General features: G+C 41.3%; 3 protein-coding genes and 3 non-coding genes across 7 annotated transcripts; 3 read left to right on the top strand and 3 right to left on the bottom strand.

Annotated features, from left to right (window-relative positions):
- The first annotated feature begins 282 nt into the window (after nt 1-282).
- On the top strand, nt 283-14,511 carry LOC127373406 (cerebellar degeneration-related protein 2-like). The gene is made up of 6 exons (XM_051417845.1): nt 283-507; nt 7,768-7,880; nt 8,751-8,899; nt 8,986-9,150; nt 9,290-9,497; nt 10,365-14,511. Exons 1-6 carry the CDS (start codon nt 429-431, stop codon nt 11,130-11,132), a joined length of 1,482 nt encoding a protein of 493 aa, XP_051273805.1. The 5' UTR covers nt 283-428; the 3' UTR covers nt 11,133-14,511.
- Nucleotides 14,512-14,608: 97 nt separating this feature from the next.
- LOC127373405 (uncharacterized) lies at nt 14,609-20,186 on the bottom strand. Of its 2 annotated transcripts, none has more exons than XM_051417843.1 (7): nt 19,998-20,186; nt 19,430-19,630; nt 19,114-19,235; nt 18,309-18,572; nt 17,212-18,190; nt 16,628-16,841; nt 14,609-15,330 (listed from the first exon to the last, which is right to left on the bottom strand). In XM_051417843.1, exons 1-7 carry the CDS (start codon nt 20,058-20,060, stop codon nt 14,936-14,938), a joined length of 2,238 nt encoding a protein of 745 aa, XP_051273803.1. In that variant the 5' UTR covers nt 20,061-20,186; the 3' UTR covers nt 14,609-14,935. The 2 variants fall into 2 exon arrangements, with proteins under 2 accessions (XP_051273803.1, XP_051273804.1); XM_051417844.1 differs by having other exon boundaries at nt 19,430-19,693; nt 19,998-20,130.
- Nucleotides 20,187-21,258: 1,072 nt separating this feature from the next.
- Nucleotides 21,259-21,331, top strand: trnar-ucg (transfer RNA arginine (anticodon UCG)). Its single transcript has one exon. It is a non-coding gene; the product is annotated as a tRNA-Arg (tRNA).
- A 344-nt stretch (nt 21,332-21,675) lies between these two features.
- Nucleotides 21,676-21,747, top strand: trnam-cau (transfer RNA methionine (anticodon CAU)). Its single transcript has one exon. It is a non-coding gene; the product is annotated as a tRNA-Met (tRNA).
- Nucleotides 21,748-23,368: 1,621 nt separating this feature from the next.
- Nucleotides 23,369-25,074, bottom strand: mrpl58 (mitochondrial ribosomal protein L58). Its single transcript, XM_051416716.1, has 6 exons — nt 24,873-25,074; nt 24,406-24,430; nt 24,244-24,303; nt 24,037-24,119; nt 23,661-23,830; nt 23,369-23,559 (listed from the first exon to the last, which is right to left on the bottom strand). Exons 1-6 carry the CDS (start codon nt 25,032-25,034, stop codon nt 23,475-23,477), a joined length of 585 nt encoding a protein of 194 aa, XP_051272676.1. The 5' UTR covers nt 25,035-25,074; the 3' UTR covers nt 23,369-23,474.
- A 163-nt stretch (nt 25,075-25,237) lies between these two features.
- Nucleotides 25,238-25,309, bottom strand: trnaq-cug (transfer RNA glutamine (anticodon CUG)). The gene has a single exon. It is a non-coding gene; the product is annotated as a tRNA-Gln (tRNA).
- Between the last annotated feature and the right edge of the window lie 192 nt (nt 25,310-25,501).

The following is a 25,501-nucleotide window of genomic DNA, read 5'->3' as shown; positions in this document are numbered from 1 at the left end:
GCACGTGAAGGCACCGTGAGGTGATAACAGACCGGGAGAGAGGAAGAAGAAGTGCTGGGGAGAGAGGAAGAAGAAGTGCTGTTTTTGCAACATCGCTGCTGCCACGTCTGTAGGCTCCTCTGCAGCAGCAGCAGCAGCAGCGGCAGCAGCGGCGGGTCTCAGCGCCGGGATGGGCCGGTGCTGGGCGGTGGGGGGATGATGAGAGGGAGAGGTGGGAGTGACTGAGGGGAGGAAGCAAAGAGGAAGACACGTAGAGCCGCCACAACACAACACTCCCCTGACTGAAGGAAGCCTGCGCGCAGCCCCGGCTTGAAGGAGCGACCGCTGCCTTCTGGAGGAGCTCTATTGTTCACGCAGAGGAGGAGGAGGAGGAGGAGGAGGGGGGGCATCTTGTTTCTGCTTTTTCTCCCCCGGTGTGGGGGTCACCCATGCTAAGCTCAGGGAGAATGGAGGAATTCGTGACCGAAGAGGAAGAGCCATGGTACGACCAGCAGGACCTGGAGCAGGGTAAGACACCGTCCTCCTCCCTGCCCGGCTCCCCGCAGCATCCCCACTGTCAGCTGCTGGCGCCGGCCGGTCAGCTGGCCTCCGCTCCTAACAAAGGCTCTCTGTCACATAAAGACACGGCAGAGATGTCATTCTATGTCTTTCCTGGGTGCAGAAACACTGAAGTGGCCTTTTAAGGAGCAGGCAAAAAAATACATACAACCACCTTTACCAACAATGCATTGAAAGCATGCCAAGCAGGGCCTTGTGCTGCTTGAAATAGTCAGCATCAGACGGTAGACCCTCAGTGTTATCAGGCTGTAGTTTATGGAAAGTATATTTTGTGGAGCTATTAGGCTTTCCTGTATTAGGCTTGACAGGAAATGAATTCTCTTTTGTGAAGCAAAATGCAGAATTCTTCTCAGATGTGAGGATTTGCTGTTTTTATCCGTTTTATATCACTGCACACTGAATAACTTTAGATTTTCAGACCAAACAAACAGCTAAATTAATTGTAGTTTCTGAAGGTTTATTATATAATATTTTAAGAATATTGTTGTCTAAGAAAGCAGCTTTCTGAGTACCTTTACATAGTTGTATCGGTGCAAAGTCCATTTACTAGCTCAAAAATTCGCTATATCAGCCAACATGTTGGTAATTGTGAATTTTTCCACTCTAAAATTGGTATTAGTCTCAAAAAATATTGGTTTGGGCTCTAGTCTAAGTATTGAGGCTGTAGAGATAAAGCCTTAGTATGTCATTTTCCTGTAATAGGATTGTTCTGGTTACAACTGCACCTAACTATTTCCATTATTGATTAGTCTTTAAAATCCTTTCTCCATTAATGAATTAGCCTTCAAGTTTATAAGAAATAAGAAAACAGTGAAGAATGCCCATCACAACTTCCTAGATGCCAATGTGATGTTATCAAACTTCTTGTTTTGTCTGACCAAGACTCAGATCTTAAGACACGGAAACGGCAGCAAGTTCGCACGTGAGAAGCTGGAACCACAAAAAGCAAACAAAAAACAACAATTATGATAATTATTGATAAATCCATCGCACATATCAAGTGCAGGTAGTGATGACTGAATGAACTTTGCTAAGGAAGGGAAAATCTTGCAAAAACAAGCCAGCAGGAGGGTTCACTATTCACTCTTTGTCTAATTAACCTAATTCACAGTCAGCTATAATTAACCTCCATCGTTCCATTAAGGCCACCTGCTCTATATACTCTGTGTGAATCTGTGTGATCTACATACATCTTAGTCAATCGTGGTCCAAATATTTGAACAGATTGAAATCATTTGTGAGACTTAAAGGAAGAACTAATCAATCGAGCGTGCAACAACCCTCTCAAAGGTTTCAATATCCCATTTATGTTACGCCAGATGGGCTCGGTATCAGCCAATTTCCATACAGATGAGGACTGGCTTTTTATGTTCCTGTTCTGGGGAACTAATAACAGGCAGTCACATTCAGGAAACTACATTTTGGATGAGGTTTGTATATTATCCTGTACTGAACATCTGCAAAGACATTTATAGGCCAATTTACCACCAAGTTTTATATAACCTGGATTAAAGTCAGCAAACATATTTTTTTAATATCTGTGATCGCTCTCTTGCTGATATGCACGGCTCCTGAATGCATTTTTCCAAATTTCCATCACAGACAAAGACTCCTCACTGTTCTCTGCACCACTTACTCCATTTCCTGTCTCTCTATCTCTCAATCACTTCTCCTCGTGGCAAGTAATTATACCGGTACATTTCCGGAGATTAATTGGTGCTGATGCAGGGATTTTACTTGACTAGAAACATGCATGCACACGCAGGAAGACGTGTACCTGCAGTCAAGACGTAATGGATTTGTTAGGCAACTTCTTTCCTGTCACACATGAGTGGACCTGTGGGTAAAAATAAATCCTCAGCACTCTTTATTTTTGGGAATACTGAGGAGTAGGAGAGAGACAGCAGTAGAGAGGACAAACATTCATAAATGTCAAAATGGCTGGTGTAAAAATGAGCAGTGTCTTCTTCCTGTGTGCCGGGGGCTATGTGTTTGATGGAGCAGAGAGGATGTCGGACCTCTCAGAGCAGCACCGTGCTTCAAAGTGCTGACTGCCTGAGCTCATCTCTTGTTGTGCGACATTTAAGGATGCAACGAATCCTTCAGAGAGAGAGAGAGACACACCGCTGTCATTGTGCTACAGTACCTTGTTGTCATGCAGGAATCACCGGCCGGCTGATCACTCTCAGTGCTGTGGGAGAAAAAAAGGCTCTTTTGCGAGGTTTCACCCTAAAAAGACGTGAGGAAACACGGAGGAATGAAAACAGCACTAACATATTTTTCTCAAAAACCTTCTCATATAAGAAATCAACTAAACTAAATGACTAATCAATTAATCAAGACAATAAAGTAATTGTTAGTTGTGGCCATAAAATATTGCAACTCTCCTCCTGTTTGCTTTGGAGGCACTGATTTTAAAATACCTGATAATGTCATTAAAATTCTGTGGTAACCATTTAGTTATTAAGATTTTCCAGAAACATAATATATAATATATTAACTTAGCAGTCAAAAGTTAATTTCGAGAGGAATTCAGTTAAAAGAACTGCTCCGTTTAAATAAACTTTTAGAAAACATAACTGAACTGAACTGGTTTTTCACAATTCAGTTGTTGAGATCAAAATCCATGTGTGCTAACTGCTGGTCAGCTTAGCTTAGCATAATGACCTGGAGCGTGGGGTAACAGCTAGCTTGGGTCGGTCTAAATAAAAAAATAGACATGTTACATCTGTTTGTGTAATATGTACGGGGGGGGGGCGTTACCCTTTAAAGAAAGCCTGACTAGCTATTTCCCCTTGTTTCTAGTCTTTGACGGTGCCTGAAATGGGCCTATACAATAAAATGGTGGTGCTTGACTAAACTAAGATAAGATAAGCTAAGTGGCTGCTGGTGATAGCTTTGGATGCACTGTAAACACATGAGTGGTATCAATCTTCTTTAACTATTGGCAAGAGAGCCCATAAGCTTATTTCCCAAAGTGTTGAACTCTTCCTTCTGGTCCTCTGAGAATGAGCTCTTCATTTGTGTGGACATTTAGCAGATGTCGAACTTGGAAAGCAAGGTCCTCCTGTGGAATGTAAGAGATGTTATGATGTAGTTTCAGCTCACATTTCAACTCTTAAAGCAGAAAAACAGGAGGGGTGTACTGCAGACATGGAATTGGGATGCGCCTTGGCTTGGGCCTATTGTGTGTTAGCCAGGGCCTCTACTGGCCTGAGTCCAGGTAGAAAATACGTGGCTCTAGCAGAGACTGGAGGTTTGCTGGCTTGACTTACATCTGATGAGAGGCTTCCTCGACTGTTTAAATGCTCGTGTTACAGCTTAATAAGTGTTTATGCCACCCAAACAGCCAGTATTACAGATCAAAGGTCACAGTGTGGACCAGAAAAATCCTGCAAAATGCTGCTGCTTTGGTATATCATGCATTAGAGCAGTTAATGGACAGAAAAGCCTTCTGCTATAACACTAAATAATTCATTTCTGGCCTCTGAACATTTCTATCTAACACTTTCTGTTAAGAAGTCAGGTCTGCAACACAGGAAAAGAGGAAGAGAAGTGTTGTTTCCCACATTCCATTAAATCTCATGGGTGATACGCACCTACAAAAACATTACTGCCTGTGGAAGAGATCACCACATACAGTATATTATTGAACATGCCTGTGTGCACAAGTTTCTTAAAACCACAAACATTCAGTTGCTGGTTGCATTAAAAAAAACAGGATTTAATAATTGCCGTGGTGTTTACTGTGTGAAAAAGTGCAACAGAGCTCTTTGAACACACTCCCAGCTGGTTGCAGCTGGTTATCTGGAGCATGCAGGAAATGTATCCGTCATACATGATGTGATTACGTCGGAGTTCCGGCCTCAGTGGTTTCATCCTGTGTGGGTCGAGCCTCGGGTCCGTCTGAAGCAAACAGACAGTTATCTGTGGGCAGTATTGACCTGCTAAGTTGTTTGCTAGCGCAGTGAGTTGCATCGATCGGCTCTCTTTCCTCCCCCTCCCGTATCCTCGTGTTGCTGAAGCTTTTGGCCGTAGAGAGCTGACTCTCCCTTACTGGCAGCCAAAGAGAAAACAACATCTGAATGTGGACACTAACACAGTGTTTTGGTTGTCTGGTTTTCTTGCTGGAATTTGGTTTTTAGATGTGTCCGATTGGCCCAAGGCTGGATCGGATTTAAAGAGCTTGTCAGATGCATCCAGCCATAGTTGCTTCTGCTTATATACTTCCTTTTAGTTTATTTATGAGAGGAATGCTGGCTAGACTGACATGATACTGACCATGGCGTTACTGCGCGGTCTACTGAGTTATTTTCATAAACGTTTTTTTTTTATTGTGAAGAAATTATAGTTTTTGTTGGTGTTACTCTTTTCTTTAGCCGTTTAGCCGTTGTTGCTAGCACTGGTAATGCTAACTACACAATTCTTCCTCAGCTAACTTCAAACAAATCCCAAAACATCAAGTATTCAAAAATGAATTCATATTTTGAACACTTGGGGGTATCATTTGATATAGCAAAGGTATTAGCAAACAGTTGGAGCATCATTAGTATTCATTCTGAATCATGTTTCTGGCCACACCACAAATGTAAGATGAATATTCACTGTCTTTATTCTGTAGTTTTTTTTCTGCCACCACCAAATCCTGACAGCTGCTCTTCAGCTGCTAAATGCTACGTTCGCCTGCTAGCTGCTAACTTCGTTAGTGGCACAAAACAAGTTAAAAAATAGTGTCTTGTCATCATCGTTAATTATTTCCTTTGAGGCCTTCGTGGTTATGGCATAAAATGCCACAGAGTAGACGATTTTAATTCCATGTTTTGAGTTGTAGACTACTCCCACAGAGCCTTTGTAGTTCACTCGTGCTAGCTCGAGGAACACACACTGTTGTTTGGACTCCTCCCTCACTCCAGCATGGAGGAGGAATCCATTGAGTGCTACCTGTGCTGCTGACGGGGCCCCACAGGAATTCATTAAGCTATCAGCACAGAGGGAAGTGTGTGAATTAGTCCATATGGAGCTGTTGGCAACTGCATAGTTAGCCTGCATCTGGTCATTAGTCTAATTAAAGCAGGCGAGCACACGACTGCCCGTTAGAAGAGAAGCATGGTTTCAAACCATGCAGAGCCAGACTGATAGTGGATTTTTAAGATTAATACAAATCTTGAAATTTGAGGGATGAAAATATTTTATTACAATGTATTTATTAATACTTATCAGCAGAGATATATGCTGTTGACAATACAGTATATCTGTAAAATCTCAAAATGTGATTTATTGGCCGGGCTCAGTGTACAATTTCATTTCTTACAGGATGTTTAAACCTGCAGTTACTATTTCTTTTACCACTTGGGGTAAGCAGAGATAAGCTGTAAACTCAGCTTGTTAGCACTACTTGTCTATTTTTGCACATCTAGGAGATGTGAGCAGCATTAGCATTCATTTGGAGTGTCTCAGGCCACATGGTGGATATAAGTCCAAGTTTTAATTGGAAATATCTGCCTCTTTAGCTGCTAAATGCTCCACTATGTTACCAGCTACTTGCTACTTTCTTAGAGCATTTTTGCTGAAAACAGCTGCCTACGGTAACTGGAAACAAGCTATGAGTGCGAACCAAAGTCGCGGGTTGTAAAACCAAAACAAAGAGCTGAAAAGTGCTAAAGCGCTCCATAGAGCTGAGGGGAACTAAAGAGCTGAAGGAAGTGACCCTTTTCACATTACACTTAATAATTACTTACTAAAAATATTATTGAAAGATTACTTAAGAGATACCTGAAAAGCAGACTTGGGTATGGTTGCAGCAAAGTTAGCCACAATGCTAATGTTGACAAGACACACTCCTTCTCAGTACACTGGGCTAGTGTGTAAATCATATTTATTAATAAGAGGAGAATTATAGGTAACTAGACAAGGGCAATGAATGATTATTTTCATTACAGATAATTATATTTAATAGTTTAATCAATAAATTGTCAGAAAATAGTGACAAATGTCCATCACAGGTTCCAAGAGTCCATGGTCTACAAACTGCTTGTTTTGTCTAACCAACAGTCAATTTAAAATTATATAAAACAGAGAAAAGCACCAAATCCCAACATTTGGAAAGCTAGAAGCAGGGAATATTTGATATGTGACAATCTACTGATTATCTATTATTTGCTAGGTAGATGTAGGGTTAAACCAAAATCTAAAAATTTCAATTTTCCGACTGTGTACTTGTGTTACTATAACTGAACATCCTTAGTAAATCTTGTGAGCTACTGGTTGAGTGCACAATTTCTCCATTTAGCCCACTCCAACATGGCACAGCTGCACTGAATGTTGCAGTGATGCAGGTCAGCAGTTGGCACCCGTCCTAGTGATCACTATTCATTATTAAAGACAGAGCCAGGACTACATGGGACATGACTTCATTGGTTGTTCAGTTCAGTCCTCTGCTTTCCTTCTGAGAGGTCACAGACCACATCTTGCTGACTCAGACCACAACAATATAGGCCATCAGTAACGCTGAGTCAGAGCACAGTTAGAATAAAGAACGGTGACAATGACTCATCTCACATTGAAGGTGCAATAACAGTCTGCAAGCACAAATAAAAACAGTATGCAGTAGCAATTACTGGTGTTAAACATGATTTGCTTTTTTGACCAAATTCAACAACAACTATTATTTAACACATTAAATGTAAATTTAGTCCAATTCTCTTGAATTCCTTCCTATTTCTGTCCTAATCTCAGTGGAGAGGTGTCTCTCCAAATAATCTTGGCACCAATCTCTGACCTTCATATTCAGTCAGCAGAGAGAGGAGGACCAGCAGGGAGACATGCTGCAGGGAGGAGTACTGTCTCTCTGTCCTCCGGCTCTCCTCACTCTATAATTGAACTGGTCCTGGGCAGACTGAGACGATGTGATAGACCCTTTGATCATTCTGTTCCAGACCCTGTTATAACCTCTCCCAAAATAGAACAAAGTGCTCCATTAATCGTGACAGTGGGTAATCTAAATTGTACGGCCGCATTACGTCTTCTTCTGTAAGATTAAGTTCCCCCTCATTTTCCCCTCAACCCTTCTTGAACCACCATTTCCTTCTGACATATTCTTATTACTGCCCACCCTCTTTTGCTCTTCATTTGCTCTTTCTTCATCTATATCTCCTCCTGCCCTCGTGCACTTTTTGTTCAGCTCTTTCTCAATTTCTTTCCAATTTCTAGACCTCCACTTGGCGGCAGAGCTGGGAAAGACTCTGCTGGAGAGGAACAAGGAGCTGGAGGACTCCCTGCAGCAGATGTACATCACTAATGAAGAGCAAGTGCAAGAGATCGAGGTACGAATCAAGGAACCAAGGAAATTAATTTAGCTTTAAATGTTGTACTATGAAATGAAAGTTTGTAGACCTTACACACAACAACTAAATCCATAGTAGATCAACATACAAAATAAAATCAATAAAATAAAACAATATGTACAGATATAATTTATATACATACACGTATACACACTGTCAAAGCTGTCAAGAGCTTGTCCTGACTCAGGCAGGTTGGGAAGCGCAGAGAAAGGCTTTATTATTATCCTTAATATATTGATTTAGAGAATGTGTATCTAATCTAAGATCTTATTTCTCCCATGCTGATTGAAACCATTGATTGAATTCAAAAATTCAATGATAAGACAATGAGTGAGTTACAGTGCTTTCTACTTCTTGTGACAAATTTGTCATATTTTTAGAATTTTAAAGGTCTCAATTGTAACATTAAGGAGGATCTATTGGCAGAAATGGAATATAATGTTTTCATTAGTGTATAATCACCTGAAAATAGGAAGCATTGTGTTTTCATTCCCTTAGAATGAGGCACAGTGGTCCTTTAATGTAATTTTTTATGGAGGAACAAGACAACAATGCAAACTGTTGCTTAATCAAATGGTTAATTTACTAAGTTGTATTTGATTATAATAAAATAAATTCCTACATTGGAAAAGTTGATGTTTAAAAAGTTACTTTGACCTTTAATATATAATAAAATAAAAATATGAATAGCATTTGATAACCTCACCTCAAACCTCAATGTCCATTTAGTGGCTGTTCTGGGGATTTTGATCAAATCACATAATCTTCAGATAAAAGAAAATTTATATTGTGCGTACATTCACTGTGTAGAAGTGTACAAGCAGGCATGTCTATGTGTTTGTCCCACAGTACCTGTCCAAGCAGCTGGAGGTCCTTCGGGACATGAACGAGCAGCATGCCAAAGTGTACGAGCAGCTGGACGGGACCGCCAGAGAGCTGGAACGCACCAACCACACATTGGTGATGGACAGCAAGGCCTCGCAGCAAAAGATAGAGAGGTGAGGTGGGCCTAGAAGTTTAATTTTCTCTACTCCTTCATCCCCCTTCTTCACCCCCTAACCGTTTGCCCTTCCTGCTGGACCAGGCTAACGGGGACCATTGAGGCTTTGCAGAACCAGGTGGAGTCTCTCTCAGGGCAGGTGGAGCAGCTTCGCTCCATGGAGCAGCTCCGAGTCAGGAGGGAGAAGAGGGAGCGACGCAAGACCATCCACTCCTTCCCTTGCCTGAGGGAGCTTTGCACAGCACCCAGGTACTTGTTAGTTTTGGTGGCAAATCATTACAACAATGAAAATATACTTACATATACTTTGTCTAAAGAAACTAATTCATCTACTCACCTCATCAGCAGTCTATCAGGGGTACTATATATGTGTGTGTCATGTTGGCAGGTATGAGGATGAGTTTGTGGTGGGAAGAGCTGAGAGCTTTTCCGGGGAGGTGAAGCCTCAACCGTTTGAAGAGGAGAACCAGCATCTGAGGGAGGCGGTGTCGGCTCTACGGGCGGCTGTCCGGACCGAGAGGGGGCGCCGAGAGGGTGTGGAGAGGGAGTGCAACCTCCTGCTTGCAGAGTTCTCCCGGCTGCAGACACGAGTCCAGGTAACAGGACACATTATCACAGTATGAACAGCTTCCTAAATCCCACCCCTTCTGGAACCTCGATCAACCTTTACTTGTGCTAGGCTCGTCTATTTTGAAAAGAATTAGACGACGAAAAAGGAAAAGAAGATTTTGAAGATGGTTAAAAGATCAAATTCATGCATAAGTACTCACATCTTAAGTTATCTAATGTTAATGTTTTACTAACATTAGCTATCAGATCAGACTAGCAAGCTAACGATTAACATAGATTAGGTATCAAGCTAGCTAACCAGCTAAGACTGATGTAGATTAGCAGTTGGTTGGCTAGTGTTTTGCTAACACGAGCTAACTTAAGATGCAACTTAAAATATGTCACTTTATCTTGAACCATCTTCAAAATGGGTTGTCTTTCAACATAGACAAGCCTAGCGCATAGCATATCTAATGGTGTGTTCCATTTGAACTGGGAAGTCGGAATCTCCGAGTTCTCAGACGGAAAATTCAACTAGGAAAACTAGGAACCCACGTTCTGTCTGTGGACATGTCTGTATGAGCAAAATACAGCTAACCTGGCTAGTGCTTGGTTTTCCGACTACTGTAACACTTTTAACTCGGGTGTGATGTCATTCTCAGATCCAACTTTGGACTTCTAAGGTAAAGGAACACACCACAAGTACAAGAAAGGAGAAAGCTGATCGAGGTTCTGACGTGGCTTGTTAAAAAAGGACAAAAAGTGGTGGGACTTAGCATGGTCCCAAACCTCTGAATTGATTCACACAGGTTTCCTTTCATCATCTTGCAGGGCCAGAGCCAGAAAGCGATTACCACAAAAATACTGAGTAACTGTCAAACGACAACTGAAGTTGTGTTTATTCTTACTCGTAGGATGCTGAGAGCTGCCAGGGGAGGGTGCGGGAGCTGGAGGTGGAACTACAGGAGCTGCAGCAGCTCCGCCGCGCTCGGACTTTCCTGCTGAACAGTGAGGACGATGGCGTGACTCTTACCCAGACTGTCCTCAATAGCACCCCGGAGACTGACACCTTCCTGGAGGTGGAGGTCGGGGACACAGGAGGAGGTGTGAGGGAAGAGACCGAAGGGGGAGGAGGCGTGGGAGGGGAGGCTCTCCCTGAGTCCAGCCCTGTGAGGAAAAGCTGCAGCGACACGGCACTCAATGCCATCGTGGCCCGCGACGCGTCCGGCAGAAGAAGAGGCAGCTATGCTCTCCACGCCAACAGCGTGAGGAAGCGAGGGATGTCCATCCTCAGGGAGGTGGATGAGCAGTACCACGCCTTACTGGAGAAATATGAGGAGTTGTTAGGGAAGTGTAGGCGCCACGAGGAGAGCCTGTGTCACGCCGGCGTCCAGACTTCCAGACCCGTCTCCCGAGACCCATCCATGAAAGATTGTGCTATGGGCCCCACTCCGGCGCCTCCCCCTACCCCCACGCAGTCGCCCTCCACCCCTGAGGCCATTGAGAGCATCAGCAAGCAGGTGGAGGCGGTGGATAAGAGGCTGGGGCAGAACACTCCAGAGTACAAGGCCCTTTTTAAGGAGATCTTCTCTCGTATCCAGAAGACCAAGATGGACATCAAAGCTACCAAAGCTGCTAAGGCTAGCAAGTCTGGCAAATCTGGCAAATCTAGTAAACAGTAATGGTACACTGACTGGCTCTAGAGAGGATGATGATTATGTGCTATTTCAGTGTTAAGTTTGTGGACAAGGCTTGGGGTAAACATACTTAAAGAGGGTGCTATTTCTAAAACCGCTAAAAGTACAGCTCAGTTCAATCGAGGTCAAATCAGAGCGTGCAGTTTTCATCCAGAACTGAAACCTTCCAGCATACATAAGGATCTGATTAGCATGTGATCTATTTTACAACAGTGCAGACTTCAGTCATATATATAAAATGTGGTCCGTTAAGGGTTCACCCCCCCTCATATTCTTTTATTCAGTATTCCTACAGTACTATATACTGGCTTCACTGCCTCACTACTTTAGGGCACACACCAAAATAACACAATAACAGCAATATGCCTCTCATGAGCCTCACAAGTGCACTAAATGTTAAAGCTTCACAAAAAAACACTAGAAAATTGCATCTGCGATGAAAACATGAGTGGAAATCTAAATCTAATATTAACATGAATTGTATATGTTAAGTTTATTGTAATGGACTCTACTAACATTTGTATAATTACAGTAAGAAGGACAAACATCGATCCTCTCAGGCCACACAGTCTGTCTGTCTCAAGAATGATCTTGAGGTGCTAATAATTCTCCTTCCGTTACGTATATCGCTATACAAATTAACACTGTTCAAAATTTAAACTTAAATAAGCCTTTAGTCTGGATGACCTTGCTACTCTTGCACCGTTCTTTGTGTGACCTTACTGCTTTATTAAAGTTTGTGGTGCCTCGCCCTTTATCTAGAGATTTTCATGGAACAGCCTTTTTCCTAACAGTTCGATATAAAAAACAGTTCAATAGAAAACTTGAATGTCTGTATGGTGAATATGAGGCTACAGACAGCAGCCAGTTAGCCTAGCTTAGCATAAAGACTGGAAACTGGGAAACAGCTAGCCCGGCTGGTTCGGGTACAAGTTGTGGTTTAACTGGGGTATGTGCAAGACTATTTCTTGGCAGGATTGTTGTTTTTTACATTTCAGTTTTTGAAATGATTAACTGAACAAGATATAACATGTTAATTAGTGAACTTTAGAGGATGATTTTGTTAGCTTTGGACTGAGCCAAGCTAGCTGTCCCCCCCCCATTTTCAGTCTTTAACTAAGCATTGCTAACTGGCTGCTGGTTGTTCTTTATTATTTAGCATACAGGCATGCGTGTTGTGTTGATATTCTCATCTATCTGTCGCCAAAAAAGCAAATGGGCCTATTTCCCAAAGTGTTTGACTATGGTAACTAATGTTGAACACTTGTGTTTACATGCTCCTTTCATTCAGAGTGCTCAGATGCCTTTGTTCAAGTGAAAAAGGGATGCTAACTGTAAAACTTCAGGGAAGGAACCCAGACTGGAAACTTAATTTACTTTTATAAAACGAATACCTTCTCCCTCCACTGTGCTTAAGTCACTTCAGCTCTATTATAGGTACTGAAGTGGGTTTTCAACTGGACTACATCAGCCCATTGGGGCAAAAATAAAATGGCTCAATGAGATATAGGAAGTTTATTCATACTAGTTAGTGATACAGTAAAGGCTATAGTTTAGGTAGTTAAAGCTGTTGTGTTTTGAGTATGTTGGAGTGATGATCCCACTAAATGCTAAAGAGCTGCTGTCTTGCAAAAGACAATCTGCAGATTGTTATTTTCACTATTTTCTGGGCATTATGGACACTTACCATATAGAATATAAACATCTTGAAGGCATATACAGTACAAGAATTTTTGTTTGTTGGGGAAACATTTAGGGCTGCACGATAGGGTAAAAACTTCATATTGCGATTACTTGACAGATATTGTGATTGCGTTATTAGATTAGGTTATACTTTATTCATCCCACAACAGGGAAATTCACTTGTCACAGCAGCAAGTAAGTAATTAGAGTGAAAAAAATAAATACAGATAAAAGACAGATATAAAAGCTTTGGTGAGTAGTGGTTCTAATTTGAACATGATAAGGTGGTGCAGGTGTTGTAGAGTCTGACAGCGACAGGGCTGAAAGACCTGCGGAACCTCTCCTTCTTACACCGAGGGTGTAACGGTCTGGTTTAGTGTGGGAATGATCATGTTTGCATCACAAATTGAATTTCCATTAAAAAAACATACAAAAGCGTGAAATTGGTTGGGGTCTGTAACAAACCTTCCTTAATATTTCGATTAATGCAGCCCTAGAAACATTTTCCTTCAATGTCTGTCTACATCTAACAGACCAGGCAGTGACAAATAGCAAAAACACATGAAAGAGTCGTAACTCTTGATTGGAATTGGGATTCGAAAAAAAATGGCCATCGAATGAAGACAGCATGAACATCTGAAATGTGGATCCTTTTTAAAGAAAATGGTCTACTGGTGAAAACTGATATCACAAAAGGTGAATTTTTCTTAGCAGCTGTTTTTATACAAGTGTTAGGACTATTTTCCTCTAATTATAGCTAGACAGACACTCTGTATAGTAGAACTGTAACCAGTATAAGGCTTGAAACCAGGGCTTTGTCTAACACCTAGCAGTCTTACCAAACTATAAACTAACCTGCAAACATATTGCACCTTTTTTCACAATATACAATACCTATGCCTTTTTTCTGGGTAACCTCCTACGTGTAAACCTTTGTTATAATGAATGTTATTACAGCTAATTTTATATCTGATTCTTCAGCAAAGCTGAAGACATAGCCAAGCTTAAACCTTTCACATGCGACACAGCTGACACCTGAGGGACCAGACACTCGTGTTTGAGGCTAATATATGTAAAAAGATTGAAGGGTGGATGTTTGGCTGCAACCTGTTTGGCTGAAATCAGAGAGGAATCCTGTTGCCTCCTGACGAAGTAAAGGTTGATTTACTGTTGCAGCAATTCATTTCTATTGGACAAATGTGGTGTACGAAGTGCATTTGAGGTTGACGCATGTGTTTTAGAATGATTTAAGCGTGTGCAGGGAGGAATATGTGTTAGCATAGACAAAACAATGCCAAACCAGAGCCTGTTATCATTTTAAAGGCTCATGAGGTTCCTGTACTGTGATGTCGTACCTATTGCACTTGAAAATGTTTGACGCCTCATCTTTTGCATATTTAGGATAGCTAATATGAACTATTGTATGTATCTGTGTATTTATTTGTGTGTGAATGTTTAATTTCTTTTTTTACTTTTTGTCAGTGCCTGTATGTGAATGTCACTAACAAATTGTCAGATTAAATCTACTTAATTTGCTTTACTTATATTATCCAGTTGAAATGTGTGCATTATTAGTTAATAAGATACTGGCATTAAAAGTTTAGTCTGCTCTGGTATTAGTTCATATCAGTACTGAACTAAGACCTACTTTACCCTGTTAATAAAGCATTGATACAATGCATCCTGTGTTCCTTTTGTTGTATTTACCATATTTATAACAACAGAGTGGAGAAATGTAAGACATGCTAGGACAGTGTGCAGGTCAGCAAACATTCCTGTTAATACACCATCTTGTGTTTATTTGACTTTGTAGGACAAATAATATTCTGTACCAATGACTGACAGTATCTCAATAGTGCAAGAAAGTGAACAATGCAGGAACGATAGCAAAACTGTTCTGAAGAATACTCTGATGCACCAACAATGGGTAGTATTGTCAAGGTGTACAGGTTTGTAAGAGAACTTGTTTGTACAAAAAGCACAAACCACAAGTAGCACTGCCACTGTACAGGTTTGTGAGAGGAACTATATACAGGTACGTACAACAGTGAGGGTGGGGGAGGATGATGTCCACTGGAAGTGAGTGTCCGACCTCTGGGGGCTTGTTAGTGGCACATGCTCTCCTCCACACAGTGCGCAATTGCGTGCGGAGCACTTACAGTTCTTCCATAGGCGTGCTCCTTTCTCATCGCCTTTGGGGGTCGCCCGCTGCTCAGGACCCTTATTCCACCCAAAGACGTTTTCCTCCTTGACAAAGCTGTCGGATGCCTTCCAATTTGTGCGCAGGTTTGCAGGTAGCCCCTCGGTCTTTTGCAGCCTCTGGCCTTTGTTGGAAGAGACTTTCCAAATGAGGAAAGAGCTGACACCATGGCACTGTCTGTTTTAATGTTTTCGTACGTCTTCACAAATGAAGTGATGGAATGAGTGAAGTGAGGGTTGTCCAGTTTCTTGGTGATGTCCAGGAACATTCTGTTCAGCCTTTCCTTGATGGGCCGTTCACCTGGGGACATTCATGGAGAGTTGTATTAATAAATGTACCCTACCTGTCGAACTAAACAATGTTTTACACATCTGGCTTAAACCTGGAGACTGCTGCTCTCTAATAGAGCTCTGTCCTCCCAAATATCAGACCCTCAATCTGGGTTAGAAACTCAGGCTCTGTTCTCAATTGGTTGAGATTATCTAGAAAACTCTGTCTTCAACTGTCCCTTTAATATGTGGTGTTCCACAGGGTTCAATCCTTGGTCCTATCCTCTTCTCACCCTACATGTTATCTCTCGGAAACCTGTTTAACCAGTTCCAATGCATCTCCGCCTACTGCTATGCTGACATGCAGCTGTATTTTTCCGTCAAGCCAAACCATACAGGTAATATTGGTGACTGCCTGGCTGCTATGGATGTCACCAAATTCAGCTAAATCCAGACAAATCCAAAGTTCTCCTTATCAATGCTATCAGCCAGAGATCTACAGAGCAAAAGTAAAACATGTAGGAGGGGCAGTGTTTCCTCTATGTTGTTTTTGGAGCGGCGGCCCGCCGCTGTTAAATTTCTGCCGCCACGGTATCAGAAATGGGGCAGACGCACAATGTAGTCACGGTTGCCTTTTAAATGATCCTGCCGACATAATGCACCCCCGTTGGCTGCCGCTCACATTGCAATTTAACAACAAGTAGAACTATTCAGAGGTTATTCGGGCTGTCCAGTTTAACTCCACATACTGTTGTGTTGATGTAGTTTATTGTCAAAACGTTCGCTTTCTTCCAAGTCGACTATTAAACTAACAGCTCCACCAAAAACGTCACCGCGGTGGGTCCGTTTTAATTGGACAATGTTCAACTTGTCAGTTCTCAGGTCAACGTCCTGATATCAAACATCTGGAAACATTAAAACGGTAAATATATTTGTTTGTGTCGCAGCGAAGTGCCACTTCTGTTTCATACGTAAAACATTTGCCGGCGGGACTGGGCGTGACTGGACTGGGTGGGACGGGACGGGACTGGGTGGGACGGGGCGGGGCGGTGGGGTGTTCAGACAGGCCTGCCCCCACTGCTAAAAAAATCCTAGAGGAAACACTGAGGGGAGTGACTGTGTAAATACATAAATAATACATAAATAACACATAACTAAACATAACTCAAGTGCTGTCTTCTTTGAGGCAGCTGTTTGTTTGTATGGAAGTTTTTAAAAAAATGAAGAAAATAATCAAACGTAATGAAGCATGGTCGAGTTATGTCAATTTCTTAATTGAATTTACAGAACAATCACTATATCATGAGGAATAACGTAAAGAAACTTACCAGTGGCAATGTGATTGTAAAGCTTCTGTGTGTCCGGTAACAAGCCATGACGGAAGGCGTCATTATGTCCAAACACCCTGGCTACCACACTTTGGTGCTTACAGTGCCCACCCTTAAACCCTACTGGGCATGTGCAGCAGCCTATTGCCATGTCGACATGGTAGGACACTGCAGCATTCGATGAGCTTGTCACAGTGTAGTTGTCTTGGTCTTCCTGTAGCATTGGCATTACAGAAGAGAGGAAGAGACCATTTTAGAATGTGTGGAACTACATTTTGAAATATTCATATACATTTTAAATAGAACAGTTAAGGAACGTACAACATACACATACAACTGGGCTATTCATATATATCCAAACTTCACCCAATTCCACTGTGCCATTCTTTAATGTGTCAGTAAGGGTATCTACATCAGGAATGTCAACCTCAGTCTACTTAAGGGCCTGTATGAATGCAGGTTTCAGAGCACACCAGATTCCACTCAATGAATCAACTCATCTGTGATTCACACAGTTGACTCTTGATTTACTACTATTTACTATATTACTATTTTTATTGACAGTGTTATAATAAGTAGCGTACCTGCACAATGGAGTATCTCCCGATGTCCTCTGTTTCCAACACCTTCTTAAGAGAAGTTTGTAACCGATTGTTGGAGAAATCTGTGAGGCGGCGGATGTAGTGTGCCTCCATCCTTGTGAACACAAAGTCCACCAACTGTCTCACATTGTAGGCTTTCAGTTGGTGGAGGACCTTCTCTTTCACCACCCTCATGGCACTTTCCACATAGTTGTTGGTATGGTTCCCTCTGGTGGGCAGTTGCGCATGCAGGCAGATGGCCCACTCCTCTCGCCGCTGGAAGACCTCCTGCAGGTGCTGCACAAACTTTGGGTGCTGTGAGGCGACGTGGTCCTCCCTCAGCCTTGTGTAGCCTTCCATGAGAGCTGCTGGTGTGGAGGCATACACCAGACTTCTGAAGGACCTCAGGAGGTGGGCCCTGTGCTGCTTGATAACTTCATTTGAACTGCTCCACAGCCATCTCCACATGGCCTGAAGAACCACACGGAACACACAGAGGACCAATGTGGCTTCTGGGTATGCCTCATGCAGTGCCTGTCTGAGTGCGGACCAATCGTCAGTCATGATAACAAGAGGTCCTTCTGGGTGGCCAAAGAACCTCTCAGGTGGAAGGACAGTCTGCAGCAGCTCTATGGCAGCTGAGAGAGTTGGCTGGCTTTCGGACGTGGTGATAAATACACCCAAAGGCAAACCACCGGCCGAGGAGTGGGTGAGGAGCAGGAAAAGGCGGTGATTGTTGCGTTCACAGTTCCCAGAGGAGTCCACAAACACCATCTCGCTGCTCTCTCTCAGCCTGGCGTGGACCCTCTTCATCATTGGAGTGCAGATGGCAATGACCAACTGATTGTCAGAGGTTTTGCACATCGTGGCGCAGACATCCCCTTGCTCCTTGTTGTAATCATCAAGGGTTTGTTCAAGATCTTTGAACAGTTCCTCCCCTGCTGCTGCGCTGTGTGCTTTTTTGAACTGTTTGTAGTACAACCTGCAACAAAGAATAAGAAGGTTTCAGGATTTTTTAGGATATTATAGTATTAAATTAAATCTTTATTTTTTTTTTATATCTTACTGGTTTTAAGACAATGCTAGAATTAGTCACTAACCTGTAACAAAACTGCAAATCTGGACAGACGGAACGATCTGCAGCGGCGTACACATAGTTGTCCTGTTCCTCCTCTTGTAAATCGTACTTTAGCACGTCGAGTGCCGAGGAAGGAGAGTGGCCACTTTCAAACAGCTTTTTCAGCTTTTCAATGGTCTCTCCCGATACATCACTCCTCGTCACGGCTTCATAAGCACCGTGGTTGTGCTCATTGCGTAAGTTAATGTGAAGGAAGAGTCCCTCCTTCATGTGAGGATCTCCTGATCTGAAGTGAATAACAGCAAATTAAGCTAACAATAACAATCAAGATAATAAGAGAAATGCTACTAAGACATTTGGTAAACCATATTATAGTTTGATACATCAGTGACACAGTGAGTTAAAAATCCCATTTGCTTTTATGATAAAGATCTTAAGTTATCTGTGAGGCAGTTGTTGGGTTGTTTCTGCCTGGCATGTGAATGTGAAATGGATTAGAAGTTTGAGATTTAACATGATGGTTGAGCTCTTTGTGTAAGTTTACATGAATGATGAATCTGCTTTCATGTGAGGATCGAGCTCATTGGAGATGGTGTGGCCTTTCCGTTAATCATACCCCATTATTATATGCTTTCTTTTTGACACAACATAGCAGAATTAGCTCTTTGTTCAATGAATACAAGTTGAAGAATTATATGAGATAGAGAGCTTGTAATTGTGTTACCAACTATTTCTTAGAATGTCTGCCTGGACGCCAATACATCTGACCACAACTGTTGTTTTCACGTGGAGTCTCAGTTGTATTGTTTCCGTTTCTACGAACTGACCTCGACTTCCGCTCTCCACATTCTGGATGCCTTTTCAAGATCAGGTACAGAGTAGCAGGGCAAGAAGTGTTCATCGTCCTCCTCGAGCACCCAAAGGTGTTACGTTGGCACCGGTAGTCCACCTGTGAAATGTAATAGCTAAGAGTCAGACAGACATACTGAAGGAAGGCAAAAACAATCTCTTTATGCCTTTAAAAGTTCATTCTTTACACAAATAAATAACTGCTTTACTCCTGACATCCTCACTGGAGGTTAAAGTGAAAGTTACATGGTGTAATTACAAGAGTAGGTGGGTGGTGGAGTGGGTGATACTTACTCTATACTTGTTGTAGCGCCCACCGTTGGGGTAGGTTTTGGACACTCTCCATGTGAAGCCAGAGGAGCTCTGGAAGTCTTCAAGCCACCTCTTTGCCTCTTCCTCACTGGACAGCTTCAGCTTTATGGCTGCCCTGAAACTGATGTCCCCTGTCGTCTCATAGCTGCACACAGTGTGGCTGTACTGCTCTGGCAATAGTTTCTGTCAAAATAGGACCCCATCTTCAAAGAGGGAGCTACCAGAGCACTGGAACCACTGGAACCACTGGAACCAATGCAACACTGTCTGAGCTAGCTGTCTCATTTACTACACTTCCCAAACTTTAGCAATAGATAGACTGATAGACAGACAGACAGACAGACAGACAGATAGATAGATAGATAGATAGATAGATAGATAGATAGATAGATAGATAGACAGACAGACAGACAGACAGATAGATAGATAGATAGATAGATAGATAGATAGATAGATAGATAGATAGATAGATAGATAGATAGACAGAATTCACAAATAGCACAAGCTGGCTAGCTAACTAGCAGAGACACAATCAATCCTGATTTCTGACCTCCAGAATCATCAGCGAAGTCTGCTCCCGGTCTGTCACTTTACTACAGGTCTTGCACCACATGTCGCACACAATATAAATTAACACTTTAGCTTATATACTTAATAAATAAACAACTTTTCGCTGCGTCTTAACTATGAAAGAAAGGCACGCTGAGCCAATAATAATTCTTCTTCTTCTTCTTCTTCGTCTTTTTTTGGCGGATTTAGTTGCATACCGCCACCTGGCGCACTGGTGGATCTAATTTCTGTTTGTCAGATGAACATGATCTTTTCCTAAACACAGAGCAGGCTCTACAGTGCTTCTTCCCTCCATACATCCACGTTGATTATATTTTAATTCATTTGGTTTATAAGTGATAAACTGACCTTTCATTCATTATTTTTCCACAGTTCTGCCTATAACTCTCTGCAAAGCTTGGACCTTTACCTGGTTCACAGATAGAAACAGTTATTATTATTATAATTATTATTTTTAATAAGACATTAATTCATTTGGTCATTGAAAACATCAATTGTATTTCCGAATTCATTTTCATGTAGTGCTTCTGTTTCTTGCTGTTGTTCCTTCTCTGCCTCTTTACACCCATTACTCATAATACTGTATGTACTTGCCTTTGCCTTATCTTTCACTCTCGGATATCCTTATTATTTCCTATTACCAGACATTTTCTCTAACTGCTTATTCCTACCTAATGAATTATATACATTTTTTTCAAAAAACTCTCTTTTAGTCATTTTATTGTATTTCTCACTACTGTTTGCTTTCTCTTAAATTAATACAATTAAAAACACTTTAAAGGCTTTATTTCTTAACTTTTTCATCAAAAATCATCAATCAACAATCAAGCTTTATGATGTGGTCGTTAAAGGGTTTGAGTATTCCCGACTTCACCATCCTAGGACAAAAATCTGTTTGTCCAACTGATCGATGTGTAAAGAGGAGGTCCAACAAACTTGTTTGTTCCACCTGTGTTTCAGAGAAAAGACTTTAAAAATGAACATCGCTCCTCTGGCTGCTTCCCTTAACTCTGCAAAGGTAACGTAACGTTTACAGTCGGATGTTGTTTGCTACGTGTCGTTCTTACGACTTTTATAGAGAGTTCCAAGTTAATAATACATTATTATAATCATAGGTGGTCTATCGCTATCCTTAAAATTAGATTTTCAGTTCACTGCCTTTGCAATACATGGGTTCCTACTCCTCCTCATATACATATTGTCAGTATATGTAGTGTGCACAACATTTGTTCCGTCAATCTGACCGCGTGGCCTAATGGATAAGGCGTCTGACTTCGGATCAGAAGATTGAGGGTTCGAGTCCCTTCGTGGTCGTGTTTTGCCCTCGCTTTGAAATGCAGGTAGTACATTGTTTTTGGAAATATATGGGTTGTATCCGGTAAATGAAGTCAAACCAAGGGTTGTAGCTAGTGCATACTGGCATTAGCCTATCAAAGTCAGTACCCATTAATCAAAGATAACATGCATCGAGATAAATCTTGTTAGCTAACGTTATGCCAAAGCTAACCTGAGAAAGTGCACTAAACTTATGTAACCAACATGTAACGTTATTACGCATAATCAACAACCATTTACACACTTACACACAGAATACATACATAACACGTACTATGACTGATGACATTAAAGGTGTACCTCAGCATCAACGATTTCAGAACAGCAGAGTGGCGCAGCGGAAGCGTGCTGGGCCCATAACCCAGAGGTCGATGGATCGAAACCATCCTCTGCTATGTTTTTAACTTTGTTCATAGAATAAGCAGCGCCCCTGATTCCGTGACTTACTCAACTCTACCCTTCATTTCTGTAATGTACATTGTTACACTGCTTTATAATGTGACCTTAATAGAAACATTGTCACTGTAAATGGCCAAAAACAGGAACAAAGACGCACAAAGATATACCCACTATATATATATTAATACAATTAAGTGAAAAAAATGTGTTGTCATCTTTGAGCAACTGCCCTTTACCTATTATCATTTTAATAGTATTAACTACTATTAATTATTTTTGTATTTTTCCATTGTTGAAATTCTGTTTCTTTTTTAAAACATAAATACCATCATTCTAATACATTATATATAATACACTGTCATATCCACCTACCTCATGTACATAAAGAAACCTGCACATAAAATATTTCAGCATCCTTTGCACACTGCACCATTGCACTATTGTCTACTGTCTAATAGTAATAATAATGATAATAATAATAATAATACATTTTATTTATAGAGTGCTTTTCTAGGAACTCAAAGAAACTTCACACAAGTTAAAAAAATAGGTAATAGAAAGAAACATACTAAAAATGTTCAGTTTTATCATGTATAACTGTACATATTACTGTATATCTATTTTGTTGAGCTTGTGTATTTCTATAGTGTATTTATGCTTAGTCTGTGTTTGTACAACGAAAGCAAGATAAAACTGGAGTCAGATTCCTTGTATGTGTGCACATACCTGGCCAATATATCTGATTCTGATTCTGATTAAAGAAACCTTTATAGGTGTAAAAAAAGGTGTATACATAAATATATATATATATATATAAAAAGCAACAGTGACCAACACCATACTAGGGTTATATAAAAGTCAAGTGTTTCTGTAAATTGGAAACAAATACTAATAGTTCAAAAGAGTACGTATTGAATGGATAGACATAAAGTAGGTGATTATGTACAGCAGTGGTTCCCAACCTTTTTTCTTAAGGAACCCCTTTTTTATAGTTTAGTAAACTGACGACCCCTGCTTAATTTATGGATATTTCATATTATATTAACTGTTCTAAAATCTAAATTTTGAGCACATTATCTTCCTGTTTAGGGAACTATCATTTTTAACAATCACAGATACTTACTAGGCTTCTTTTTTGACAAATTCTGTGTTTTCTTGTCCCTGACGCTCAGCCATGTTTCTATTATTGACAGTTTACTTAAAAATTGACTTTACCTTTTTTTTCTTCACAGAAGTGAGCCAAATGCTGAGATATAGACCTACTGTGTATATTTTTTCCATTTTCTAGCACAACTTAAAATCAATAAGGCCTCGCGACCCCCTGTGAAACTTCAGTTTGGGAACCACTGATGTACAGTATATACAGCAGGCAGGATTTATATTGGGCAATGGTGATATCTGACAGATGATGTAGATACCATTGTGGGTTTTTAGAATGTTAATCATTTAAGGCTTGTATGTATCTTTTTTCCTAATATCTGAATAGGTGATAAATATGCTTGCAGTGGCAGTACGGCAGAAAGGCCTATGCAGGGCACAGCAGTCAACAATAGATGTAGCTTACTTGAAAACACCGTACACTGGTCTGCATATTTCTGGTATTCAGCAAGAAACATGTTGCAACTTAGTTTTTATTTACAGAAAAGTAAAGACAAAATAATAAACCCTGGACTAAATGATATGTAGTTATTGACAACACAATGGTGGGAGGTAAAAACAACAGTCAGTCAAAATCCCCTCGTCTGCTCTTCTTGATAGCTGAATGGATCTTCTTCTGGTTGAGTCGCTCCTTGTTCCTCTTCTCTAACCTGCACAACATATTTCACATCAAAGACACAAATGAGACACTATTTGTAATGAAGGTGGATGCAGATACACATGATGTGCTCTGCTGCTGGGTGGGTGGTACCTTTGTGCCCGGAGAGCTATGTCCTCTGCTGTAGGTTCATGTGGCTTCTCGCTGGCCTCCGCTATGATGGCAGAAATCTTCTGGATACAATCAGAAAGGTTTCTCTGCTGACTCCTGCTCAGCTCTGAGGTCACCAGCAGCTCGCCGGCCTTATTGATGCGTTTTTTGTTCTGTGCCACGAAGCAGAAAATTGGTACAGTTGGTCTTACAGTTTCAGAATGACAGGGATAAAAAAAAAAATCAGCAAATCCGGAGGTCACTCAAATACTTATTGCACTGCTTTACTGTTGACGATCCCTTGGGAGAAAATAGTAAAAGATGGAAGCTTAATATCTATAAGTTTTCATCCTGATTCCACAGCATTGGAAAAACAAACCTTTTCGAAAATCTTCCGTCGAACATCTTCTGGGATCCAGTCTGCTGTATGCACATGGAACCGGACCTCTGTTTTTGTGTTGACTGGGGATTGAGAGGGTCATTACTCAAAGGAATATATAGAACAGCTTCAAGATTAAAGGCCTTGTGCAAGCTGTGTTACTTCTCACTTTGGCGCATGTGCTCTTTTCTACCAAGGATTGCTCACCTTTATTGACGTGCTGACCACCAGGACCACCACTTCGGCTGTAAGATACTGTCAGACGCTCTAAGAGCCAGGAGGAGAGCACAAACATAGTTGAAAAACACATAAAGACTGACTTTATTATTCTGCTTTAGTAGATATATATATATATATGTGTATGTTTACCTACTGGGATGTGCACTTGAGCTTCCTGAAAAAACAAAAACAAAAAAATCTCTTGCTTCACCTAGAAGTCCATTGCACTTTTAAAGACATCATCAGACTATGATACAGGACATTCACAGTGTTTTATGAATTTCAGTGTATTGATTTGTTCTCATCTCTTCACAGCAATGACCTCTGGAGTCCAGAGAGGGGAAACAGCTTAGTACTGCTGCTTGCATCTGAAGTCAGCACATCCGCAGGTATCGTTTTCACCCTGCATTATCTGTCTCCTGTGTCCCTCTGTCCTAACCCGGGACATTTTGGCCCTCGAGTTTATGTGGCTGTGGTGTGAAATGTGGCACTGGCAATACACTGGCTGCTTATTTGGTTTACCCATAATACTCTAGTGTGATGTACTGTACCTGAATGAGGACAGAGTTGAGACCGGGTTGACATACATAGACATTTGTTGGTGTTATTTAACTAACCTGTATGGTGTCCGGTCCTCGTGTCCCGTAACCAACACTTGGCTGTAAAGTGTTATTAATGTCTCTTATTAAAACGCTCCTTGTTTTTACATACTGCGGTATCACGTTTACTCCTGCGCTGCGACAAAGTAAATAAGAATATCGTGCTATGTGTGCCGCCATGTTGGACTGACGTCGCTAACGTCCCACGTGATGTAGCTGCTGTCTCCAAGCGACGCTTGATATCTTTGAGTGGCCGCTGGCATCATAGACGTATATACATATGTAATGTGTCTATGGCTGGCATGGTCATATCGTTGCATGCCACTAATACACACGGTACTTTACATTAGCTTTGTCTTTGAAGTTCAGAACAAAATAAATTCAGGTTCCACCGAGATTTGAACTCGGATCGCTGGATTCAGAGTCCAGAGTGCTAACCATTACACCATGGAACCATATGTCCCCTTATCTGAAAGCTATGTATATGATCATGGGTATAGGTATATGAACCTGTAATGTCTTACAAGTTAGTATTGTAATTACTCTTGATAGCAAACGTTACCCCTTACCCAGTGTTAATTTCCTAACAGAGATGTTTTTCTCTGTCTCCTACCCAGGGAATAGTTAAAGATATAAATGAGCTCATA

Source organism: Dicentrarchus labrax, unplaced genomic scaffold (genome assembly GCF_905237075.1).
Source record: "Dicentrarchus labrax unplaced genomic scaffold, dlabrax2021, whole genome shotgun sequence".
Taxonomy (NCBI): domain Eukaryota; kingdom Metazoa; phylum Chordata; class Actinopteri; family Moronidae; genus Dicentrarchus; species Dicentrarchus labrax.
Note: the sequence above shows the minus strand (reverse complement) of the source record. Positions and strands in the feature narration are given on the sequence as shown.